Source organism: Nuphar pumila, chromosome 7 (assembly GCF_984573655.1).
Source record: "Nuphar pumila chromosome 7, dmNupPumi1.hap1.1, whole genome shotgun sequence".
NCBI classification, from domain to species: domain Eukaryota; kingdom Viridiplantae; phylum Streptophyta; class Magnoliopsida; order Nymphaeales; family Nymphaeaceae; genus Nuphar; species Nuphar pumila.
Window position 1 is genome coordinate 36,872,367 of NC_143255.1, and position 25,653 is coordinate 36,898,019.

Sequence of the window (25,653 nt, forward strand, 5' to 3'; positions counted from 1 at the left end):
TTCTCCTTTAAGGACCTCCTCTTAATAGTTTCATTCTTTTCGCTAGAGGATTTTATAATAATAGGTTGTGGTTCCATTGAGGAACCATCAACATACTCCAACAAGCCTTTTCCGATTAGGATCCTTTTGATTGCAGTAGCCCATAAGTTATAGTTATTTTCATCAAATTTAATAGGAACCACCGTCACAACTTCCTTATCGGCCATTGAAGAGAGAAAAGAGAAAACAAAATATATATAGAACCAAGAAGAGTAGAAGATACTTATTTTGGCAATGCTCCACTTTTTGATATGACAAACTCTTTCAATCTTCAATGAACCAGCCACACGAGCAACAATATTCAAGTGAGGCTAAAAGCATGCTTCTTGAGACTCTGTCTGATCTTCTCGATTTACTATGAGTCTCGTGAACGCTTCAATATCATCAATAGAGCACCAAGGCTCCGGTACCATGTAATGAAATACAAAGAGATTCAAATGTCACTTATGGACATACACAATCACAATGATCACTTAAGAATCAATTACATAAACACATAAACCACACAAATCAACTACTTATAGGCCTACAACAGACATAAAAATATTAAATGTTATTGAGGAAAATCTCTAAGCAAAAGCCTTACAAGGTGTGGGGTTTGAACCCCTATATATACACAAAGCAACCAAGGTGTAGCCATTGCCCCAACAGCTAGAAATGTAGCCGTTGGGGTGATCCCAACGGCTCTATGGTCAAATGATCATTAAGCCCTATCCTAAATCTAGGATTTACAAACATTAAAATAAGAAGAAAATAAAAATAATAAAATGACTACAATATCCTTGTATATACAAAAAGACTAAAATACCCCTATGTATATACATTACATTAACACATATATCTGGTTTTGTATCAATATTTGAATGTGGTTATTTGTTGAAATATGTCATAATTGGCAGCACCTAGAAGAACCCTGCACCTCCACCAAGTGGTATCAGCATTGATACAGGTAGGTGTGGCATTTATACACACAACCATTCTGCATAATCTGTTCATAGGCATGGGTGTCGAGCTGGACCACCTGTGTTCATGTAGGGCACATAAAATCCTGGTGGGCTTAGGGAAGAACTGTCCACCAGCATGGCCTCGCCTGCTAACGTATTTCTCTGGGTCTCTAAAATGGCCTAAACCTGTTTCACAATTGGGTGAACATTCATGGAGGAAAAAGGAGCCAGGCAGAAGCCCAGTCTGCTTATCTGGTGGTTGGGCCTGGTGTAAAACCCGAAATTTTTATTATAAAATATTTTAAATTTTGCAAATTGGGCCTAGATCCAAATTGCAGATCCAGGACCCATAAGGGGGTAATTAGGATTTATTTATTTGAAATCTTGATTTAATGATAATAATAGATAAATAAAAAAAATTTCTATTTTAAAATTTTAATTTAATTCGAGGATCCACAGTGGATCCATTTGGATCCACTTGTGGACCCATTTTGTCTTGGGGCCGGGTTGCGGGTCTCGGGTTCGGACCTGAGCCCCACCCCATATCTCTGCCCTGTTAAATGAAAAGGGCAACCCGATAAGGGTTGCCCGATAAAACCTAACACAAAAAGGAAAGGGGGGGGGGCGTAGGGGGGTTACGCAGAGCGTAACGACCCCGCGCCCATCTCGGCAAAGAAGGGGGGGTCTGGGGCCGATAAAGGAGGGGAGTGGAGAGGGGCTCTTGCCCTCTTCACTCAGCCTCATCCCTCGTCTCCCTCGTCACTCTCTCCCTGTCTGAGTGCGCGCACTGGAGGTGGAAGATCGCCGGCGAGATTCGGCCACCAACAACCACGACAGCAGCCGTGAGTGGAACCTTGGCCACCAGCCACCACCGAAGGCCACGACAGCCTCCGATCGTCGGAAGAATCGTCGGAAAAGCTCCAATCAGGTACGGTGCTCCTTGGAATCGGGTGAGGAATCGAACATGGGTTCGATTCCACGTGGGGATTTGAGGGTAGGACTTGGGGTTTATATTAACCCTAAACCTAAAACCCCAAATCTGTGATTTGGGGGTTGGGGATCTTTCCTAATGAGGGGTGCGGGTTATCCGAAACCCCAAATCAGTGGATTTGGGGGTTTTCAGTTTTTCAATTAATGATTTCAGACTTTTGAGTTCCTGAGTTCTCCAGGATGTGCTTATGGATTTTATGCTTAGAAGTTTTGATCAATGCACTTAATTTCGATGTATTATAAATTCAGGTTGCAGAAATTGATGATCTGTGGATTGGGTTTGTTTTTTTTTTCTTTTAAAATCAGAAAAAAAAATATAATAATATCTCCTCTTTGTGCAAAAGAATACAATTCCAAGTGATTATGATCAGGGGCAACAATATTGAGGACTGTCTAGGCTGGTCCTTTTGTTCTGAAGAAACTTTGGGGGTTATTATGGAAGCCTAAGTATATATAAGGCTGTGAAAAAAAAAATGTGTTGTTTCATGTTGCAGGCCACTAGTGCATTGGTAGGAGGCGACAGGCCCAGCCGACCCAGTCGGCTGGGTGCTGGCCTGTGACTCGTATGAAAAAAAAAAAACTGATTGTTTGCTAATTGGGAATTTAAATGAAAACTCTCTGGCCCGATCCATTCCTTTAGAAAGAAAGAAATTTTCTGTGCAAGTTAATGAGCCACCTTAGTTTTTGCTCATGTTTGAAGTCTGTACATTTGTTTGGCTTCTGCTCTTGCTGTTTCCATTTGTGGCATCAAGCCTCAGAAATCTATTTCAATTTTTGTCTTGCCATATCATACTGTAATGCGCCAAATTGAAGAACAAAATTAGTAGATACACATAGCCGACCTCCACTCTTTTGTACAGTCCCCCATCCATACTCGGCATATCATGTAAACAGTACATATTTGTATCATTAGTTCACTGAATTGTTGTTGTTGCAAGTTCTTATTGAAAGTTCGACGGTTTCAGTAATGTGTTCTAAGTTATCCATTTACACAAGTATTGGTTATTCACACTGATAATTCAGGTTATTCATTAACGAAATCGTGAATGGGTTCATTAGTATTTTTCTGTTAGGCAATCTATTGGCATAAAATGAATAAAATGAAGCATGACTAACTAGTTATACTTGTTAGTAATCATTAATGGGTCAGTTGAATATCCTGGTTTATGTTAAATTTTGGTTTAGTCATGTTATGTTCTATGAATATGATTGAGTTTCATCAGTCTGTGTTCTGAAAGTTTATGTTGAATTGAGTTTTGGTTTGAGAATGTGCAATTTGATGAATTGAAGTAAATTGAGTTGTTCTAGAGTAGCTCATGCTGGTTCTTGAGTGGGGATAAGCTCAAAGTTGGTAAGATGTAGCGTGGTATCATTGCAACATAACCTGAAAATTTTCAGTTGTGTATAATAGTGCTCAGGCTACACTGTTTAGGGAGGATGGATACATGAAATTGAAATTATACATATGGAATGTATCTTGCTTGTAGGTCTCTAGCTGGACATTATATTTCTGTCTAGAGTCCATGTGTTATTTCAAAGCTTGAGTATTGGATTGCATGGAAACACTTGTCGTGGAGATTTATGTTTTCATTTGACTGTTATGATTATGGTACTCATGGGTGTGAGCATGATTCAGTTATTAATAACTCTTCTTGAACCTGTACGCTTGATTATTGTGTGCATTGGTACATGTACACTCACACACTTAAAGAAACCATGAACTTGGTTAAATATGTGATGTAGGTAACACACACATATTGAAAATGCATATGAATGAATTATGACATGCATATGTTTGGGTTTATATTTGCACGAATATATATATATATATATATATATATATATATATATATATATATATATATGCTTTTGGCATTTTGGCCAAGTGTTGTAAATGAGACACTACTTGGTTTTATTATGTGATGCACCGATGACCTATTGGGACCATCACCGGCCTGGAGAGCCGTGGGTTGGGTTTTCTTTTATATATGTTTTTAGATGCATCACTTAAACCACATAAGATGGTTTGCACTTTACTACACTGTTCTAGTGGTTTATACGGGCTGGAGTCCCGAATAGGTCCCCGCAAGGGAGGATGCGGGTTTTCACTTTTCTTTTGCATATGGTGTTGCAAACTAAAAGAATGAACTTTAAATAAAAATAATGAATAAGAACAGTGTAATATACATTCTGGGATATCTCATCTGGAGTATGAGAATCTTAGTTATCCGGTCTTTAGGGAGACTGTGAGGATACAAAAACTCCGTGTGCGTTGTTGCCCCTGAACCCGATATTGAGGTTCTTCTCCTGGCCACGGTTTTAGGGAGAATCCGCCACTTTACCCGGGAGTGGTGTGTTAGTCACAACTGTGAGTTTATGGTACCAAGGAAGTGGCACTTGTGGGCGTGGGGTGTCCCTTGTGTCCCCGACATTAGATGAGGAGGTCTAATGTTCCGATGGATGGTGCTGTTTCTTGATATCGGTCGAGGGCTAAGTTGGAACCCAGTAATAAAATACAAATTGTGTGTTAAGCTACCCTGGGAACCTACTTGACCTCGGGGTTTGTACTCATTTGGTGTATCCGCGGGCCACGGTAATTAAAAAGAGGAACTTAAAGATGTGTGCATTTAATAGGGCATGCATATGGAAAGATGGAACTTAAATGAAAGATAACAGAAGAAATCATTCATTGCACATAATCATGCATTTTTCTGTTATGCATTAGATCATGCGTGTTTGAATCATTCTTGATATCATTTGGTGGTAGCATATGACTTACTTTGTGAAATCATGCTGAAAAGTTTGATTATTTAGTTATTGATCTATGACACTGTTTACTGTTCTTGACTGGTAAGTATATGCATCTGGGGATGGATGAGTTACACTTGGGCTTGTCAGCTTCAGTAGAGGATAGATTGGCTATTTCTTTTGTCATTCAGTTCTTTTAAATTCTGCAATTGTTACTTTACTTTCAGTTGAAGAAAACCTTTTCTTTGAAATTTTCTTATTCATTAATAAAAGAGTTTTAGTTGGTTGACATGGATGATAATTGCAACTTCGTTTGTGGTGGATGGGCTATCCAATGGAAAGTGGAACTGTGAGGATCCCAGATCTCTGGGAAGGTTTCCGCAACTCTTAGAAAAAAAAAATATTCCGCATTTTTTAAAGGGTCTGGATTGGGGTCGTTACACCTGGTCATGCATTTAGTTGGTTTCAAGCTCCAGGCCTGTGTCCAAACTCATCCCCAATATGAGCAGGATTTTGAGAGCACATTGAATCATATGGACCAGATATCCATGTTTGCTTTTCCTCTTATGTCTGAAACATCCTTTTTTTGGATTCCTGTTTGGTAGAGCATGACCAGAACAGATAGGAAAAGTTAGCCTTAGAATTGAGAATACTACATGTTTGATCGCAAAATGATGTTAAATCATGTGAACTTTTGAGTTTGTTTGGTGAAGGTCTTCCATTAATTTTCTTTATCATGACAGATATGAATGTAGGTCTTCCATACTTCTGTTTATGCTCAATGATGTAATATTTAATCTTTTTATGATCTCAAGCTGCGGTTGAAATTGCATAGATATTTGAAAGATTAATCTTATCCACACTTTTTTCTATTGTTGGATTTTGATTGTCTGCAGGTCTTCCCGTTGCTCATTGAGAAGTTCTCATTTAATGAGCAGGCTGCATTAGTCTGGCAGTTTTTGTGCAGTATTCCAGTGAGCATGATGGCTGAATTTCTGCCATGGATCTCATCTTCTCTTTCAACAGAGGAGAAACATGATATGCGGAAGTTTTTATGCAAGATAGTTCCTGAAGAAAAGCTTCTTCAACAAGTAATACTGCTTCTGAGGAATGCTAAGTTGGTTTCTTCCTGATTCTTTTGCACAAAGTACTTATTATCATAGGATATTGCAAGCACAGGTTGTATTCAACTGGATGGATGGAAAAGATTCAACCAAGTTAAGCAAGGAATGTGGAGACTTTCAGGTCAAGATCATAATGGATACATGTGAATCTCCCAAAAGTTGTAAAAGGAAGCAACCTGTTGGCCTGACTCCTGATCCTGGTGGACCATGCCCTATAGATGAAATATTGCACTGGCATAATGCCATAAACAAAGAGCTAAAAGATATTGCGGAGGAGGCAAGAAAAATACAACTTTCAGGAGATTTCTTTGATCTTTCAATGTTCAATGAAAGATTACATTTTATTGCTGAAGTCTGCTTTTTTCACAGGTGGATTATCTTTCTTGATTGGGATTTCCACTGCCTTTACGTTCATTTATTGTGTTATCATTAGATGTTCATTTTCTGTAGCTTATTATGCCTTATTTATTTGTCTTATTCTTTTTTGTAGTATTGCCGAAGATAGGGTCATATTTCCGGCTGTTGATACAAAAGTCAAGAAGGGTGTTTCTTTTGTCATGGAACATGCAGAAGAAGCAAATCAATTCAACGAGATTAGGTGCCTCATTGAAGACATTCAAAATGCAGAAGCCAATTCAACTACAGCTGAATTTTACAGAAAATTATGTGCACAAGTTGATCAAATAATGGATACTGTGCAGCGTCACATTCAAAATGAGGAACTTGAGGTTGAACGATAGCATTTTGTTGTCTTTTTATTATCAGCATTTGGAGGTAGAAATTGATGTGATATTTATATAGGTACTTCCTCTTGTGCACGAGCATTTCAGTTACAAAGAACAACGAAAACTTCTGTATAATAGCCTTTGTGTGATGCCACTGAGATTGGTGGAGCGTGTCTTACCATGGCTAGTTGGCTCGTTAAATGAAGAGGAAGCAAAATCTGTTCTCCAGAATATGCGTTTGGCAGGTTGCATATTCATCCATTTTTGTATTGTTTATGCATTGAAATTACGCTTTTAAACATGCAATTTTTATGTTATACACACCTCTAAAACTTAATGTTTGCTATCATGCAGCTCCTCATTCTGATGTTGCACTTGTTACACTTTTTTCTGGCTGGGCATGCAAAGGTCGTGTTCAGGATCCTTCTCGTGCTGAAGGGTTCATGTGCTTATCTTTAGATCAAGTTGGTGGTTGCCCCCTAAACAAGTTGAATGGAGTTGATGAAGATTTTGGGGGAAAATATTGCACATGTGTTCCTCCACTGGGGTCTAAAGGGCAGCCTTATCTGTTGGCTGATGAATGTACAAGGCCACTGAAACGTGCCAACCTTGAAGAAAAATGTGACGATGTTGATGATAATGACCATTCTGAAGCTGTCAATTCACGGAAGGCAACTACTAGTAAACCATGTTGTGTACCAGCCTTAGGAGTTAGTGGCAACAATCGTGGGAAAAGTTCAATTACTACTGCAAAGTGTTTGCGCTCTTTGTCATATAATTCTTCTGCACCATCCCTTTGTTCCAGCCTTTTTACGTGGCAGTCAGAGATGGGCTCCTCTGACATTGGACAAGCTTCAAGGCCCATTGACAACATTTTCCAATTTCACAAAGCCATCAGAAAAGACTTGGAATATTTGGATGTTGAATCTGGAAAGCTCACCGACTGTGATGAGAAGTTTCTCCGACAATTCAGTGGTCGATTTCGTCTATTGTGGGGCTTGTACAGAGCTCATAGTAATGCAGAAGATGAAATTGTATTTCCTGCTTTGGAATCTAAGGAGTCTCTTCATAATGTTAGCCACTCCTATACCATCGATCATAAACAGGAGGAAAATTTATTTGCAGATATATCAGCTGTTCTTTCTGAGCTATCACAACTGCATGATGACTTTAACGATGTCAAGCAATCCATGGATGATACTGTAAATAGTTTTGGTATGTCCAACTTTCATGATAGCCATTGGATCAGAAAGCACAATGAGCTTGCAACGAAACTTCATGGCATGTGCAAATCACTAAGAGTTGCATTGGACCAGCATGTCTTCAGAGAAGAGCTTGAACTATGGCCATTATTTGATAGACATTTTACTCTTCAGGAGCAGGATAAGATTGTAGGCCGTATTATTGGGACTACAGGAGCAGAGGTGCTTCAATCAATGTTGCCATGGGTGACGGCTGCTCTCACCCAGGAGGAGCAGAATAAAATGATGGACACATGGAAGCATGCAACCAAAAACACCATGTTTAGTGAGTGGCTGAATGAATGGTGGAAAGAAAACCCTGAGAATTCTTCATCGAGAGCTTCAGATGGTAGTGATCCTAAACAAGGTCCTGCTGTTTTTCAGTTAATTGCTTTGCGTTTTGGATTGAGTTTCTTTCACATATTATGATGAATAAAATGAGCAATGAGTTTCTTTGACATGTTATGATGAATAAAATGATCAATGTGTGAATCGGGACAAGTGCATAAAGTTTCTCTATGTAATGCATATCTGGTGGTTAAATACTGCCCTTGGATGCTTTCTGATGGTTGTCATCTTTCTGATAACCAGGTAAAGATATCCAGGAAAATCTGGATCAATGCAACCAGATGTTCAAGCCAGGATGGAGGGATATTTTCAGAATGAATCAAAATGAGCTTGAATCAGAAATAAGGAAGGTTTCTCGAGATTCATCATTAGATCCACGGAGGAAGGCTTATCTTATTCAGAATCTTATGACCAGGTAAGGTTTCCATGAACCTCCACCTTGCTTTTGACTCAGTGACAAAATCTAGCATTCTGCTTGTGTACTTTGGATGGAGATGAACTAGCTTATTTCTGGTTCTGCTAGTCGTTGGATAGCTTCGCAGCAAAAGTTATCTCAATCAACCGAAGAAGAAACTACAAATGGTGATGACATAACTGGGTGCTCTCCCTTGTTTCGAGATGAGGAGAATAAGATATTTGGTTGTGAACACTACAAACGGAACTGTAAACTTGTTGCTGCTTGCTGCAACAAGTTGTTCACGTGTAGGTTTTGTCATGATAAAGTCAGTGATCATTCAATGGACAGGTTTCTTTCCTATCTTCTTGAGACTGAGATGCTGGAGACTGTTCTAACATAAACAGAAGTTATTTGCTAGAACCAAACTATAATAATTCTTTATTCTTGCAGGAGAACGACAGTTGAGATGATGTGTATGCAATGTTTGAAAATTCAGCCTGTTGGGTCAACATGTGTGACACCCTCATGTGATGGATTTTCTATGGCAAAGTACTTTTGCAATATTTGCAAGTTTTTTGATGACGAAAGGTCAGAATGAATTTTAGTTGATGCCTTGCTGCTATTAGAAAATTGCTGTTTGAAGAAAACGAATCTAACTTCAATCTGCGTGAATGCTTAACTGATTTCAAATTTCAAAGCTTGCATTGCTTTTGTTTCTAAAAGGCATGCAAATGCATGTTGTGAGGTTCATGGGTAGTGTTTGCATTGCATGACTTGATTTCATTGAGCAAGACCTTGTTAAATTATGTATCTTATATATATATAGATCATGACACATATCCATATATATATATATTACATATATATGTCTATTTGTCTATCTACATATATATAAATATATTTCTTTTGTAATACCCATTAGGGGTAAAACAGTCTTTTTAATCATTCACGCACCTATGTATTTTTCTCCTTTTTTTACTTTTTCCTTTTCTTCCTTTTTCTTTTTTCTTTTTTTTTCTTTTTTTTTCTTTTTTTCTTTTTCTCTTTCCTATTGGAAGGGCCCACCTTAAGGGACGTTGGAGCATCCAACGGTCATATTTATGACCGTTGGAAGGGCTCCAATGTCCCTTTGGGAGCCCTTCCAAAGGTCTTTTTTTGTCTATAAATAAAAGGGTTTTCCCCCTTTGTAATTCAAGCTTCTTGGAAGCTATTCATGAGTGAATATATTTTTTTCTCACTTTTGTGTGTATACCACTTTTTGTGGTTTGTTGTATTATTGCCCATTAGTGGCTACTTGTTTATGTGTGTGTGCATTTGCTTGGCTCATGGAGATATCACATCACTCTCTTAGCACTTCATTTCATGGTATCAAAGCAAGGTTGTGAAAGCTTCATTGGATTCTCTTGTTGACAAGTAATATCTCTCCTCTCTCTCGCTTTCAACATTTCTACTTTAAGAATGGCCGACAAAGATTCAAAAATTGATCTCTCATTCAAATTGAATGGGACCAACTATCATATGTGGGTGGCCGCCATGAAAAATAACCTCAAAGGTAAAAAACTTTGGGGTTATGTGTGGAACCATTCTGGAACCACAATTGAAACTCACTAAGTTTGAAGGCAACGAGGAGAAAGCCTTAAATGAAGAAGAAAAAGAGAAGGCTATTCTTGATTTCTCCTCAAAAATGGAAGATTGGGAGAGTGAGATGGTTCATGAATAATGTAGAGCTAAAAATTTGTGCCAATCTTGCCAAATTCAAAAAAGCCAATGAAGCTTGGTTTTTTATCAGAGGGATCTACACACAACGTGATCTTGCTAGACACTTTTTCTTGCAAGAAAAAATTAGAGAAACAAAGCAAGGTGATATGAGTATTAGGGACTATTATAGTGCTCTATCCTCTTTATGGGATGAACTCGTCCTTCCTGAACCTCAATGAGAAGGAAGTGCTATTGCCATGAGGCAAGAGCAAATGGAAAAGAAAGATTTTTCTAATTTATTCATGGGCTTCGTCCCGAATTTGAGCAACTAAGAGGATCCCTCCTACATAGGGCTTGAAAGAAAGAATAACCCACAATAAAAGTATTTCTCAACAAATACTCACAAGGAGATTACAAGGACCGAAAGGCTCCTCAAAGAGTGCTCAAACACAAAACCACACAAAATACCCAAAAAAGGGTATACACAAAAAAGGAGAGGAAAAACTTCATTAAAGTGGGAGAAATCCCAACTAAAAGAATAATTACAAAGGGGAATAGGACCCCATATTTATAGAGGAAGTAGAGAAGCCTTTAAGGGAGTCATTGGCCTCCCAATGGCTCTATTTAGAGCCGTTGGGAGTCCAACGACTCTCTTGAGGAGTGCTTTTTGTCAAAAAGCATCTTTTTGACTAGTAAAAAAGGTAGAGGCTATGGATGTCCAAAAATGAAATCTAACCTAATTTCTAGTTAAGTTCTAACTAAGGCTAACTAAAAACTAACTAAGAAAAGAAAAAAGTGCATGCCTATGAGATTACATATATGAGATTACATATTTTAACACTCCCCCTCAAACTTACGGTTGAATAACCGAAAGTTTGTCTAAGAGAAAGTGAAATCTAAGAGCAACGCGAGGTTGGTGAAGAAATCTGCCAACTGATATTCTGATGAGACATAGGAAAAATTGATAATGCTGCGCAAAAATTCCTCTCGTACGTAGTGACAATCCGTCTCTATATGCTTGGTGCGTTCGTGGAATGTTCGATTGCTGACAATATAGATAGAGCTCTTGTTGTCACAACACAAATTTGATGCTCCTGGACTTTCGATTCCCATGTCGGAGAGTAGATGTCGAAGCCAGACTACTTCCATAGTGGTTGTAGCCATTGCCCTGTATTCAGCCTCTTTTGATGAGAAAGAGACTTTTTGTTGCTTCTTACATTGCCATGACACCAAAGATTCTTCCAAGAAGACACAAAAACCAGTAGTTGAGTGACGGTCATTTGAATCACCACCCTAATCTGTATCAGTATAAGCAAAAAGTTCTAGGTTAGAGGAAACATACAAAAATAGACCTCGAGAAATAGAGTTTTTAATATATCTAATAATACGCAAAACTGCTCCCATATGAACAGAAGTTGGGGCATGCTGAAATTGACTAGTTGTATGGACCACATGTGCAATGTCAGGTCTTGTAATGGAAAGATACGATAGTGCCCCGACGAGTTGTCTATAAGGAGTTGGATTCTCAAGTGGGTCTCCATCATTAATCTTCATTTTGACATTTACAACTTCGGGAGTGTCAATGTGTCTTTCATCTGAAATGCCTGACCTTACAACAATATCCAAGGCAAACTTAGATTGAGTTAGCAAATATCCTCTAGATGAGTATGCAACTTCTATACCAAGTATTTCAAAAAACCCAAATCACTCGTTTCAAAATGTGTTTTGATTAACTTTTAAATATTGTAAACTCCCTGTTTATCATTTCTAGTGATGATCATGTCGTCAACATAGAGAAGAAGTATAATAATACCTGCATTAGAATTCTTAACAAACAAAGCTGTATCAGTAAGACAAAATTTAAAACCAAAATCAATCATGACCTTACTAAACTTATCATACCAAGCTTTCGGAGCTTGTTTGAGACCATACAAAGCCTTATTCAGGCGAAGAGTTTTTCCTTTAGGACACTAATTCCTGGTGGAAATGCATTTTTAACATCCATTTGAAAAATATGCTGTAAGAGCTATTAAGATTCTAACAATAGTCATTCTAGCTACTGGGGCAAAGGTTTCTTCATAATATATTCCATATTCTTGGGAATAGTCTTTGGCAACCAACCGAGCCTTGAACCTCTCAAGAGTACCATCACTCTTGGTTTTAACCTTGTACACCCAGCGACAACCAATAGGTTTTTTGTTGGGTGAAATATCTTGAATGGTCCAAGTGTTTGTTTTTTCTAAGGCTTCTAATTCAACTTCCATAGCTTTGACCCATTCAGGTTGATCTTTAGCTATAGTATAACTAGAAGGTTCTTCATAAGAGTGAATTAAGGCAATGAAGGCTTGATATTTTGGTGAAAAAGACTCGTATGACAAACTTTTCAGGGATTTTCGAGATCCTAGTGGATTTCCTAGTAGAAGACACAGGTTCTTGTTCCTTTGTGTATTTTTCAAAGGCACACAATCTTTCTAAGTTTCCTCGTCTAGAGTATTGAATGCAGTCCTAATTGCTATTAACTGGTTCTAAATCGGTCATATCAATTTGATCATCCTGATCAACTTCTCCTTTATTATCCCTTGAAACTAGGTCTAATAAGAAGGAATACTCATCTATTTCGGTAGAGTTTTTGCTTTCAAAAAAACTTTCATTTTCTAAAAAGGATATATTTCTTGAAACATATAATTTGTTGGTTTTAGGATCGAAACATCTGTAACCTTTTTGATGACTTGCATATCCTAAAAAGGCACAGGGAATAACACGTGGAGAGAATTTATCATTCTTATCTGTAAATACAAAGCATTTGCACTCAAATACCCTTAATCTAGAATAATATGGAGTTTGTTTATAAAGCTTTTCAGTGGGAGAAATATTGTTTATCGAGGATGAGGGTATTCTATTAATAAGATATACAACAGTTAAAATAGCTTCGACCCAAAAAACTTTGGGAACTTGATGTATAATGAGTAATGTCCTTGTTGTTTCTACAATGTGCTTGTGTTTTCTTTCAGCTAACCCGTTCTGTTGAGGGGTATAGGGGCAAGATTTTTGATGTGAAATCCTATATGAATTCAAATATTCTTTGAATTCTTTTGATAAGAATTCTTCCCCTGAATCAGTGCGAAATATTGAAATATCATTCTTAAATTGATTTTTGACCATATTGTGAAATAATTGAAAAAACGAAAACACTTCGGACTTATGTTTAAGAAAATAAATCCAAGTATGTCGTGTAAAGTCATCTACAAAGATCACATAATATAAAAAACCACCTTTTGATATAACCGGTGCAGGACCCCAAACATTAGAATGTATCAACTCAAGTGGTCGTGTAGAAACAAAGGTTCTTTTCTGAAAAGGTAGTCTTTTCATTTTTTCAAGAATACATTTTTCACATGTAAAAGTTTCAAAATTACAAAAAAAATTCATGTTTGAAAAAAACTGTAACTTGGACATACAAGGATGACCAAACCTTTGGTGCAAAATATCCAAGCCTAATTTTTGAACATTACAACATAGTGTATTCCTAGGTATTTCCAAAAAATCCATATAGTACAAGCCTCCTTCTCTATGGCCTTCCCCAATCAGCTTTCCTGACTGGTGATCCTGTACTCGACAATCATGAGAAGAGAAGGAAACATTACACCCATGGTCAATTAATTGAGAAACAGATAAAAGATTTAAATTAAGTTTAGGAATATATCTAATTTTTGGAACACAAAAACCTTTTGAGTTTTGAAAAATATTTTTAAAATTTCCTATTCTTTTTATCTCAAGAGACGTTCCATCCGCAATAAAAACACTTGATCCACTTGAGTTATAACATTGTGATAGTAATTTTATATTTGGTGTCATATGAAAGGAAGCACCTGAGTCAAGAAGCCAGAGAGATTTACCGGGATCAGAAATGCCGAAAGAAGAAACAACGGCTCCGGCAGAGAAAGAAGCTCCTTTGAGAAGTGATTGCAGTGCCTCTACCAATTGAGTTAGAGACATGTTTCCAATAGATGTCTCACTTGATTCCTTTGAAGATTCGACTGAAGCTACCTTCTTTTCATAAGGCCTTTTTAGCTTTGGACAATAAGTCTTGACATGTCCCAGTTCACGACAATAATAGCAAATGACTTTTCTTTTCTCGAAGTCGCTTTCTTGTCTTTCATCATTTGTCCTCCCAACATGTGGAGGTCTGTATGAGCAAATATGATTTCCTAGTCTAGATACAGCTAAAACTGTATCGTCTTCACTTTTGGAGACTCTTTTTTTGAGTCCATTATCTTCCATACTTAGTTCTTCAATTGTGTCTTCAATGGAGGGGACTTTTCCCCGATGTAGAAGAGCGGATTTGGTTGATTCAAATTCTGATCTCAACCCATTAATAAATTGAAAGAAATGCTCCACATTTACTTGATTTTGGCGAAGCTCAATGTCTTGTGAACAATGCCACTTTGGTTCATGGAGAACTAATTCTTCCCATAGCTCGGACAAGCTATTGTAGTATTCTCTAATACTTTTATCCCCTTGAACCATATTGCAGACTTTTTCTTGAAGATTACGTATGTAGGCAATATCTTTAAGAGAGTATATTCTCTTGAGATAATCTCACACATCATTGGCGTGTTCAAATTTTGCAAGACTTGAACACTTCTTTATATCAACACTAGATATAAGCCAAGACATGATTTTGGCATGGCCCATTCTCGATTCTTTCCACTTTTTCTCATATGTGGAGATGGCTTTAGCTTTTTCTACTTCCGAAAGAGGTACTTCTCTTCTTCCTTCTTTGGTGAGAATTAGTTTAAGTTCCTCATCGGTTCCATCCACTAATCCCTATAGACCTTTTTCCCAAATAAGGTGCTTCATGATAGAAGCCCATGTTACATATTTGAATCATTGAGTTTTATGAGCTTAATGGATTGTCATCCATTTTTCAAACTTAAGAAGGAAAAATTAAATGAGTAAAAGAGGAGAATACTCTACCACAAAGAGCAAGAATAAGTAGCCCTCCAAGCTTTCAAGGTTACACACGACCACTCCTTCAAAGAGACTTTACTCTCTTGAAGAAACTTGAATGGCATGTTTCCCAATGCACAAAAAGAATTTGTATTGATTGCTTCAACCTCACTCAAAGAATAACCCATAATAAAAGTATTTCTCAACAAATACTCACAAGGAGATTACAAGGATCGAAAGGCTCCTCAAAGAGGGCTCAAACACAAAACCACACAAAATACCCCAAAAATGGTATACACGAAAACAGGAGAGGAAAAACTTCATTAAAGTGGGAGAAATCCCAACTAAAGGAATAATTACAAAGGGGAATAGGACCCCATATTTATAGAGGAAGTAGAGAAGCCTTTAAGGGAGTCATTGGCCTCCCAATGGCTCTATTTAGAGCCGTTGGGAGTCCAACGACTCTCTTGAGGAGTGCTTTTTGATTATAGTCAAAAAGCACCTTTTTGACTAGTCAAAAAGGTAGAGGCTATGGATGTCCAAAAATGAAATCTAACCTAATTTCTAGTTAAGTTTTAACTAAGGCTAACTAAAAACTAACTAAGAAAAGGAAAAAGTACATGCCTATGAGATTACATATGAGATATGCATATGAGATTACATATTTTAACATGACTTCCTCTTCTCTTAGTGATATTTTAGCTGACTTATGTCAAGAGGAGACTCGTTTGGCCTTAACAAGGGATGTTGATGAGGTTCATGGCGTGTATAGACCCGGTAACAATGTAAGACCATATAAACCTCCTCATTTTTTAAAAAATAATGGTGAAGGAGGAAGAAAAATTATTTGTCATCATTATAATGAACTGGGCCATATTCGACCGGATTGCCCCAAGTTCAGAAAGAAAGTGGCTTTCGTTGGAGAGACTTCTCTAATCTCAAATGAAGATTCAAAGAAAGATGGAGCCATTAAAGATTCAATTGCACATCTTACCGAAACTCTCCAACAATTCATAAGGATGAACTCTTCTACATCTTCCTATTAAGTGTCGTGAAATGGGCTGGACTAGTTTGGGTCTGATCCAGACCCAAACTGTGATTTGCGTGATTGATGTGCTTGCTGTGACATTCTTGTAATATTATGTTTGCTGTAGGACAATTATGTCAATAACCAAATTGTTTTGTAACCTATGTATAAATATGAAGAATCAGGTCACGTATGATTAAGAAAACAACGTGAACCTTTTGCAGCCTGAAACACCCTAGCGTCTTCTTCTTCTTCTACCTTCTTTTTCTTCTCTTTTTCTTCTATTGCAGACCGGGTATGGTGAAAACTCAAGATCTAACATGGTATTAGAGCCAAGTTGGATCTAGGGCTCGGTATTGTTTTCAAAAGGTATGAACATAGAGATTAATGTCTGCACTGTTTCTTGGTTTTTCTTCTCTTTCGAAATCTACGTTATCGTATTATCTTCTAAAATATGATTTCTTCTTCTCATCTCCACCTTTTCTTGAAAGTGTTGTCGTGTTCTCATCTGAAACACACCCTTTTTCTTAAAATTCTGTCACGGGTCTCTAAGATCTATTGTATACTCATCTTGAAGCACGAGTTTCTTGAATCACCATTATATTCCAAGAAAACTTGTGATCCTTCATCTTAGAATCACGATTTCTTTAATTCTGTTTTCTTATTTTCTCATCTGAAAACTGATTCTTGATAAGTCTGAAAACACGATTTTATCATGATCTCGGTATAACGATCTTTTCTTAAAAGTCTATTAATGCTAATCGAACGTGGCATATTCAAGTGACCTGGTTCATGAACATTGAAGTGATATCTTGAATATTCATGTGATCTGATCTCTGTTAAAAAAAAAGGACAACAAATTCATTGCAGTTGCAGATCCGAATTCGGTTGTAACAGGTTCACTTTTGGACTAAATCTAAACAACCACATTAAGTCAATGTTTGATTAACCATTCAATTGCTTCTTTCTTCGAGTATTTTCCACTTCAGTCACGTATCTCGTAATCATGGATTCTTCTTCAACTCAGTCTGGTCTGTCATCAAACTTCCTTAGCCAGCTTGTCTATGAGAAATTAAATAATTCAAATTTCCTGACTTGGAAGAGACAGATAGTTCCTTTTATCAGGAGCCAATATCTCTTTGGTCAACTGGATGGATCAATTCCAGCCCCACCAGAGTTCATCGCAAAGGCGAAAACAGACGCACAAGGAGTTGCATCTACTAAACTTGTTCGAAACTTGGATTATGTCTCTTGGATAAAGAAAGATCATGCATTAATAGCATATATCACATCTACCTTGTCTCAAGAAGTGCTAGTTGCTATTCTCGATGACTGCACAATGATGGAATTGTGGAACAGGTTGACGCAGACATATTCTCAGATATCTGAAGCCAGAGTTTTGTTTCTCAAACGTGAATTCGAGCTTCTCAAAAAAGGCAGCCTACCCATCATGGAATATTTGAACAAGGTGAAGACCATTATAGATCAACTTGCCATTATTGGATGTGAAGTGCCTGACAAGGATAAAGTACAACATACATTGAATGGTTTGGGCCTAGATTATCATGTCTTGGTGACATCATTGTTGTGCTTGCCCATGCTTCTCACATTTGAGGACCTCCAGGCAAAACTTCTACAAAATGAAATGTCGTTGAAAGGCATTGCTTAAGATTCTGGTGCTCAATCTGATTCCCAAGATGTTTTAGCTACTAGGTTCTCTTTTGGTCGTGGTTGTAGCCGTGGAGGAAATAGCTTCAGAGGAGGAAGAGGTCGTGGCAGATTTGCTTCCCACACCCAATATGCCATTCAATTCCAATGCGAGGAACCAAAATCAAAGAGCTGTTCCAACATGTTACCTGTAAAATAAAAAGGGACATATTAAAGCAAATTGCTGGTTTTATCCTCAAAATAAAAGAAAGTTGCAAAACACTTAGAGTAAGAAGGAAGATAATGTTACCAAAACCGATGGGGAGGTGAAACAACTTTTGTTGGCAGCATTGTCTGGGCTGCACTTAAAGTAGAATGATAAAGGATTGTGGTATGTTGACTCAGGAGCAACGGCCCATGTTACGGGGGATGTTGGTAAGCTCTCAAGCTCGGTTTCTTACTTTGGTAAAAATAGTATTGTCACTGAAGATGGATCTCACCATCATATTTCTCACATTGGAGATGCAATCATTCTCTTATCAAAATCATCTCTCAATTTGTCAAATGTTATTCATGCTCCTAACATAAAAAAGAACATTATTTCTGTGTCTAAACTTGTTGATGATACACATTCTTATGTTGAATTTACTCTCTCTTCTATGCGTGTCAAGGATCTTCAAACAAGAGAGACATTCACTGAAGGAGAGCGACAAGGAAATCTGTACATCTTCAAGGAAGATCCATTTGCGCATACAAGTTCCGTCTTGAAGCCACCATTGAAGTCTAAGTCTTTTCAGTCTGAGTTATCTGTGTCAGGTCCTGAGTCTGTTTTTAGTCTTTCCAAATGTAATAAGCCAAGTCTTTGGCATGACCGTCTTGGTTATTGCAGTTATTCCTTTCTTGAGAAACTTGTTTCAAGAAAATTAATTCCTAAATCAAGTTTAACTCTTGAGGAAAATAATAAAAAGTTCTCCAGTTGTCAAATGCGTAAGAGTCATGTACTTCCTTTTGATTCTATAAATAAAAGAGCTTCAAGACCTTTTGAAATTGTTTATTCAGATGTTTGGGGTCCTTCACCCGTTTGTTTTCCTTCTGGCAGTAGATATCATCTCATCTTTATTGACAGTTATTCTCGTTATACTTGGATATTCTTTATGAAGTATAAGTCTAAAACTTTTCACATATTTCGCAACTTTCATGCTTTTGTTCAAAACCATTTCTCTACCAATATTCTGCATTTTTATTGTGATGGAGGTGGTGAGTATACATCGAAGGATTTTATTGATTTTCTCCAAAGTAATGGAATAAATCATAGAGTGTCTTGCACACATACGCCACAACAAAATGGGATTACTGAGAGAAAGCATAGGCATATTGTTGAAACAACCATGAGCATGATGCATGACAGCAATCTTTCCATTAGTCTATGGACAGAAGCATTCCATTCAGCAGTCTATATTATAAATCGTTTGCCCATGACAATTTTACAGAATAGTTCACCATATCTTTCTCTTTTCGGCATTCAGCCTGATTATAATGCTCTGCGTGTATTTGGATGCACTTGTTATGTTCATATTGATGATTCTCTCAGAAATAAATTTCAACCAAAGGCTTCCAAGTGTAAGTTCGTAGGATATGTAGATGATTACAAAGGGTATCAGTGCTATGATCCTACGACTAGGCGTGTTAAAATTTCCAGGAATGTTGTGTTTGATGAGAATGATTTTGGAGATATATTGTTTAATACCTATCAAATAACTCCCAGAGAAGAAGTTTATCATCCATGGCTGAATGGAGAATTATTTGCAAGTGTTTATGGTGATTGCTCATCTCAGTGTGCTCAGTCGGCTGACCAGGATGACATCAACTTAGGCCAAGCGTGCTTACCTCAATTCGGTGATCAGGCAAATGGGGCTTCATATGGTGAAGAATGTGTAGACTCACGATCTCATGCTATTGATAAATTTAAAGGGAATGTCTACGTGCGAAGAGAAAAAAGGCGCTCCTCATGTTTTTCACATAGAACCAGATACTTATGTGCATGTTGGAAACGTGAGGAGTTCAAATAGAATCAGACATCCTATTGACAGGTGGGTCAGCTACAATAATTTTTCTATGGATCTTCAACTCTTTTTATCTCAGGTTGATAAGCATGATGAACCCGTGGGGTTTCATCAAGCCGTGAAATCAAACAAATGGATTGAGGCCATGAATGAAGAAGTGAAAGCACTTCATGAATGTCAGACATGGAAAATTATTTCCAGACCTCCTAACAAAAATGTTGTTGATTCCAAGTGGGTTTACAAAATTAAGTACAAACCCAATGGCACCATAGAACAATATAAAACCAGACTTGTTGCGAAGGGGTTTACACAGGAATATGGCCAGGATTATGATGAAACTTTTAGTCCCGTGGTCAAAATGGGAACAATAAGAATTATATTGTCTTTAGTTGTCAAGCATAAATGGACATTGAGTCAGTTGGATGTCAAAAACACATTCCTTCATGGAGACTTGAAGGAAGAAGTTTACATGGAGCAACCTCCTGGATATGCTGAGGGAGATCCAATCACACATGTATGCTGGCTAAAAAGCGCCATCTATGGTTTGAAGCAGGCCTCATGCTCGTGGTTTGAAAGTTTCTCCCTGAAAACAGAAACATGTGTTTTGTTGATCCCTCTTGGATCACTCATTGTTTATCTTCAAGGGCAAAGGTATCACCGCCCTGTTGTTGATATATGTTGATATTATTGTTACAGGGAACTCAATGAGCCACATTGAAGAAATAAAGAGACTCTTAAGTCAAAGATTTAAGATGAAAGACTTAGGAGATTTGCGATATTTTCTTGGAGTCGAGGTAGACAGGAAGAATGATTGCTTGACATTGACACAACATAAATACACATTGGATTTGTTGAAGAAATTTGGCATTCAAGATTGCAAGCCTTTGCCTACACCAAGTGTCTTACATCAAAAGCTCAGCTCACAGGACGGACATTTGTACCCAGATCCTACAAGATGTCGAAGTGTAGTCGGTATGCTTCAATATCTTACTTTTACTCGCCCTGACATTGTTTACTCAGTGAATCAAGTGTCGCAGTTCATTCATGAGCCGTGAACAAGACATATGAATGCAGTCAAGAGAGTGTTGAGGTATTTAAAAGGTACGGTTGGAGATGGGCTGGTATATAAGAAAAGTTGGAAAAGAGAAGACATGCATAATGTCACGATCTACAGTGATGCGGACTGGGCAGAAGATCCTGATGAAAGGAGGTCGGTTTCTGGGAATTGCATCTTTCTAGGAGAAAACTTAGTATCCTGGAGCAGTAGAAAACAAAAGGCAATAGCTAGATCAAGTACTGAAGCTGAATACCGATCAATGGCTGCTGCAACTGTTGAAGCTACTTGGACAAAGCATTTGTTGAATGAATTGGAGGAATGGATCTTGAAATTTATCCTATTGTGTGACAATCAAAGTGCCATCAAAATATCTTTTAATCCTATTTATCACAGTAAGACAAAACATATTGAGATAGATCAACACTTCATTTGACAAAAGGTTGAAGACAAAGAGATTGAGCCTCACTTCATCTCTACGGAAGACCGTGGCAGATTTATTTACAAAGGGATTGACGAAAAATAGATTCTGGTTCTTGAAGAACAAGTTGTCCATGGTACAAGACCACACATAACTTGAGGGAGGCTATTAAGTGTCGTGAAATGGGCTGGACTAGTTTGGGCCTGATCCAGTGTAACGCCCCAAATTTCAAACTTGCGAACCTTTTCAGAAAAACAGGCAAGAGACTAGAAATATCTCTTTCCTTCAGAGTTTATTTATGAAATCAGCGGAAGATTCTTCTTTTGATAAATCATAAGGCAAGCTGACAATTTTGGGCACGTTAGCTAAAAGAACCAAAACTCGCAAGATTCGGATATCCCAAGGAAAATCCGATACAAACCCATAGTGTCCAGGACGCGAGCTAAGAGCAGGAAGAAGAAGTCTTGAAGCCATCTTGCAATCACGCTATCGCCCGTAGAGTACCTAATCATCACCTGTACCCATAGAATGGGTTAGTTTCGCGAAAAACTAGTAGGTGCACAAGAGAGACTACAAGGATCTGAATTAAGTACATTTAATTCAGTAGGTTACGCAGTTTAAAGCAGATATGCAGTTAAACAGGTAAGCAATGCAAGCAGGCGAATAGTGCAAACGGTAAGCAGTTCAAAGCAAGTAAGCAGTTCAAAACAAGTAAGCAGTTCAAAGCAAGTAAGCAGTGCAACTGACCAACGCAGCATACGATCCATTTGATCATAAGCTGTGAACTACTACGCAACAAGCTTGTCCTCGTTCCTAGAACGAGGTCTCTGCATCTAATCACCATAGCTTGTCACTCACTACTTCTAACCAACGCTTTGTCCTGAACGACCTTAATCTATCCTCATCTCTCAAAGTCTTACGCGGCTAACCGTCACTGGTTATGACACACTAAGGCGTCATACCTTCTCAGAAAAGCTCACCCTTCCGTAGAAGGTCCAAAACATGATTACTAACTCAAATCGCTAACGATCTGATTCTCACACCTGAGTCAAGCATGTAATCATGCTAAAATAGAAAGCCGAAACTATAAATTCATAGTTGGCTATCACAAACAATCTCAGAAGATCGTCACAGCTCACCATAACTTTTTGTGGTAAGCAAAAACACAAGATCCACATCGGATCGCTCGGTCCGGGAGATATACGACCTGACAAGGAATTATCGCCCTAGAGGGTATACTCGGTCTTGGACCATACACTTTCTCACAGGGGTTCACCGTCTTTGCGGCTACCCGTTCGTGGACAGTGTACATCCTCACAAAGATTTTACCGCTCTAGCCGGGTCACCTGATCTTGATCATACATACCCCCACAGCGAACCCCTTTGGGAAGCGGGTCCCCAACAAATGCCATATCCAATGAAATTCATTGCGATACACGCATCAACATAAATGACTGCTCTCAGGGTCGATAGTCACTAATACAAACAACAAGATCAACGCCGGATCACCTGGTCTGGGAAATGTATAACCTCACAAGGAATTCTGCCCTAGATGGTATACCTGGTCTTGGACCATACACTTCCTCACAGGAGTTCACCGTCTTCGCGGCTACCCGTTCGTGGACAGTGTACATCCTCACAGAGAATCTACCACTCTAGCCGGGTACCTGGTCTTGATCATACACGCCCTCGCAGATAATCCTTTGGAGATCAGGTGCTCGACAGACACCCCACTTAGTGATACATGCATCAATAATCGAGTGCTCTGAACCATTGACTGCTCTCGATGTCAGTAGCCACAATATGGGCACAAGCATGTATATCAGCAATATGCATCGTATCACTCCACGCAGAATCATATAATCCTACGCATCGTATGATTGCCACAAGGAATATTGCAATCCTCAAATAGGCCCTCAAAGCATGTGTAAACGACACATGAGAACGCGCAGATATAACAATTCAGTTGATTCTATGGGCGAAGGGTAACTAACTCTACCCGTCAGCCAAATAAAACAACTGAATAAGACAAGCACTCATAACAATGCTCGTAAAACATATAATTACCATAAAATGGCTCAGTCCATCGACAAGTAATTAAATTAATTGTAAGGCATAAACCATTACATCATAAGCCATTCATAAGCAATCATACGGCAACAGTTATATCACAATATGTAAGTAGCTTATAAGACAAGCGGCCACATCAATCCTAGTTGCCACCAGTTCGTAGATTACGAGCTGTATGCAATCACATCAATCATAAGAGATGCAAGCCAACAAATGCTACGCTACAATAAACACCAAACAGTTCGACCAAGGGATAAAGCAAGTCACATGCTAATATGTAGCAACTGGTATAATGCTATTATTATAAGCATTTAACTAGTATGAGAAACTCTTTATTACTTCGCAAAGAACTGCGTAAGCAGTTTAACCAACTAGAGTAACACCTTGACAGACGTGCACAGTTCAATGAGTAGCATACTGAACTATCGAGCAAGCAAACGAATTAGTAGTGCAAGCGAAGCAGTAGTGCAGGCGAAGCAGTAGTGCAAGTGAATCAGTAGTGCAAGCGACTCAGTAGTGCAAGTGAATCAGTAGTGCAAACGAATCCGTAGTGCAAGCGAATCTCACGACCCACGACCAGTGTGAACAGACCTTATGTTTCGATAATTACTGGCCTGTGGGTACGCGCAGGCAAAACGTAGAAACAACTGAGACTAGTTCGGGCGTTTGTTATTCTATGTATTTTCAATAACCCGAATAGCTAGTTGAGTCCGCTCCAAAAGGGACGGCATTAGCCGAGAGAGGATTCCCCAGAGGCTGAAAAGCAGTGCCACAGATGCATCCAACTTCTGTAGAAGTGTTGAGCTAACTTGTGTAGCCCCTATCCCCTAACTCCAATGACTGGGGAGGCCGGATCTTTGCCCGTGGGGTGGTTGTTAACAACCTGTCCATTGGAGTTTTTGTACCGATCTGTCCTCTCCTTTGACAGACAACCAGAAGCGAACGGGTGCGTTAGGGGTTGCTTAACTAACGACCCATTCTATGCTGTGGTCTTTAAACCACTCGAGCATCTTGCCTGTGAAGGCGAATGTGAGGCCATTTATGTGATTATAGCATTTTGCATTTAGCGCTGTTCGAGGTCGCACGACCGTCTCATCCGATCATCGCAGTACTAGACGTGTCGTGCACGACTACAAGTACTCTAGGATGAAGGGGGTATAGCTCCTCAATAGAAGCCTTAATAGGAGTGTTTCACAAAGATGTAAAGTTTATCAACTTTACTCTATCTTTTGAAACAACAGTACCTTGTGCCAACATTATACATGTGACTATCTCGAATCACATCCGCTATCGGGGTATCTACATGCCTCGCATGACTCGATACCGGCCTCGATAGACGGGATACGGGTTTCTCAATAGGACACCCGCTAAGAAGTTCGCTCGACCCCCCAATTCGGGATCACCCGAGATATGCCAAAAAGGGCGAGCAGAACCGGCCAATCACATCCTTCCAAATGCTTCGATTTGGAGCAGTCTTTGATGCCTTTGCGCAGCTCCCTAAAATCTCAAGTCGACTCTGCAGGACTACGCACACGAAGAGCCAAGATCCTTACGAGGTATCCCTCTCCTTAAACGGAGGTGTATCTCTAGCTCCCAACTGAACTCTTGTCGCAAGAGTGAGTGATAGATGTCTCTTGCATCCTCCCCGAGGATGCCTTTACGGCATACACAAAGAGCAAGAACCTGCACGTCATCTGCAAAAGCAAGGCAATACCAACACATATGCAAAAGCAAGAGCCTAGGCACAACGACAAAGTAAAGGCGGTAAGCAGAAGTGCAACGCAAACCCTCGCACAACGCGCGACAGCAAGTAAAAACTGTAAGCAGGAGTGCAACGCAGAACCTTTGCACGATGAGCAACGACAAAGTAAAGGAACTGTAAACAGGAGTGCAACACAAAACCTGTGCGCGATGCGCAACGACAAAGTAAAGGACAAGGATCGCGAAACCGCGTCCTTGAGTTAAATGCGTACTCGTATAAATATATATGATATATATATACATATATATTTATTTAATTGTCCTTTTTAGTTAATTGAACTCAATTAAATTGTCCAAGTCTTCTGTGCAATCTTCCCCTACCTTTGAGAGTTGCAAGCTTGCTGTCGTCCGCGGATGTACGCGATTGACGGCTCGGGTCGCGGAGCGCGAGCAGGGTCCGTCGTAC

At 38.8% G+C, this 25,653-nt stretch overlaps 1 protein-coding gene across 4 annotated transcripts in view; it reads left to right on the plus strand.

Moving 5' to 3' along the window:
• Positions 1–25,653, plus strand: part of LOC149831939 (zinc finger protein BRUTUS-like) — a 64,650-nt gene that overhangs the window by 10,202 nt on the left and 28,795 nt on the right. For 3 of the 4 annotated variants that reach the window (XR_016433066.1, XM_090012299.1, XM_090012301.1), the window contains exons 3-10: positions 5,618–5,812; positions 5,901–6,214; positions 6,336–6,573; positions 6,647–6,815; positions 6,925–8,178; positions 8,403–8,574; positions 8,683–8,904; positions 9,007–9,144. Coding sequence is in view for 3 of the 4 variants with exons in the window: in XM_090012299.1 (XP_089868425.1) it covers positions 5,618–5,812; positions 5,901–6,214; positions 6,336–6,573; positions 6,647–6,815; positions 6,925–8,178; positions 8,403–8,574; positions 8,683–8,904; positions 9,007–9,144 (2,702 nt within the window). In the remaining variant the exon portion in view is untranslated. The remainder of the gene's footprint in view (positions 1–5,617; positions 5,813–5,900; positions 6,215–6,335; positions 6,574–6,646; positions 6,816–6,924; positions 8,179–8,402; positions 8,575–8,682; positions 8,905–9,006; positions 9,145–25,653) is intronic. The other variant, XM_090012300.1, reaches the window with a different exon arrangement.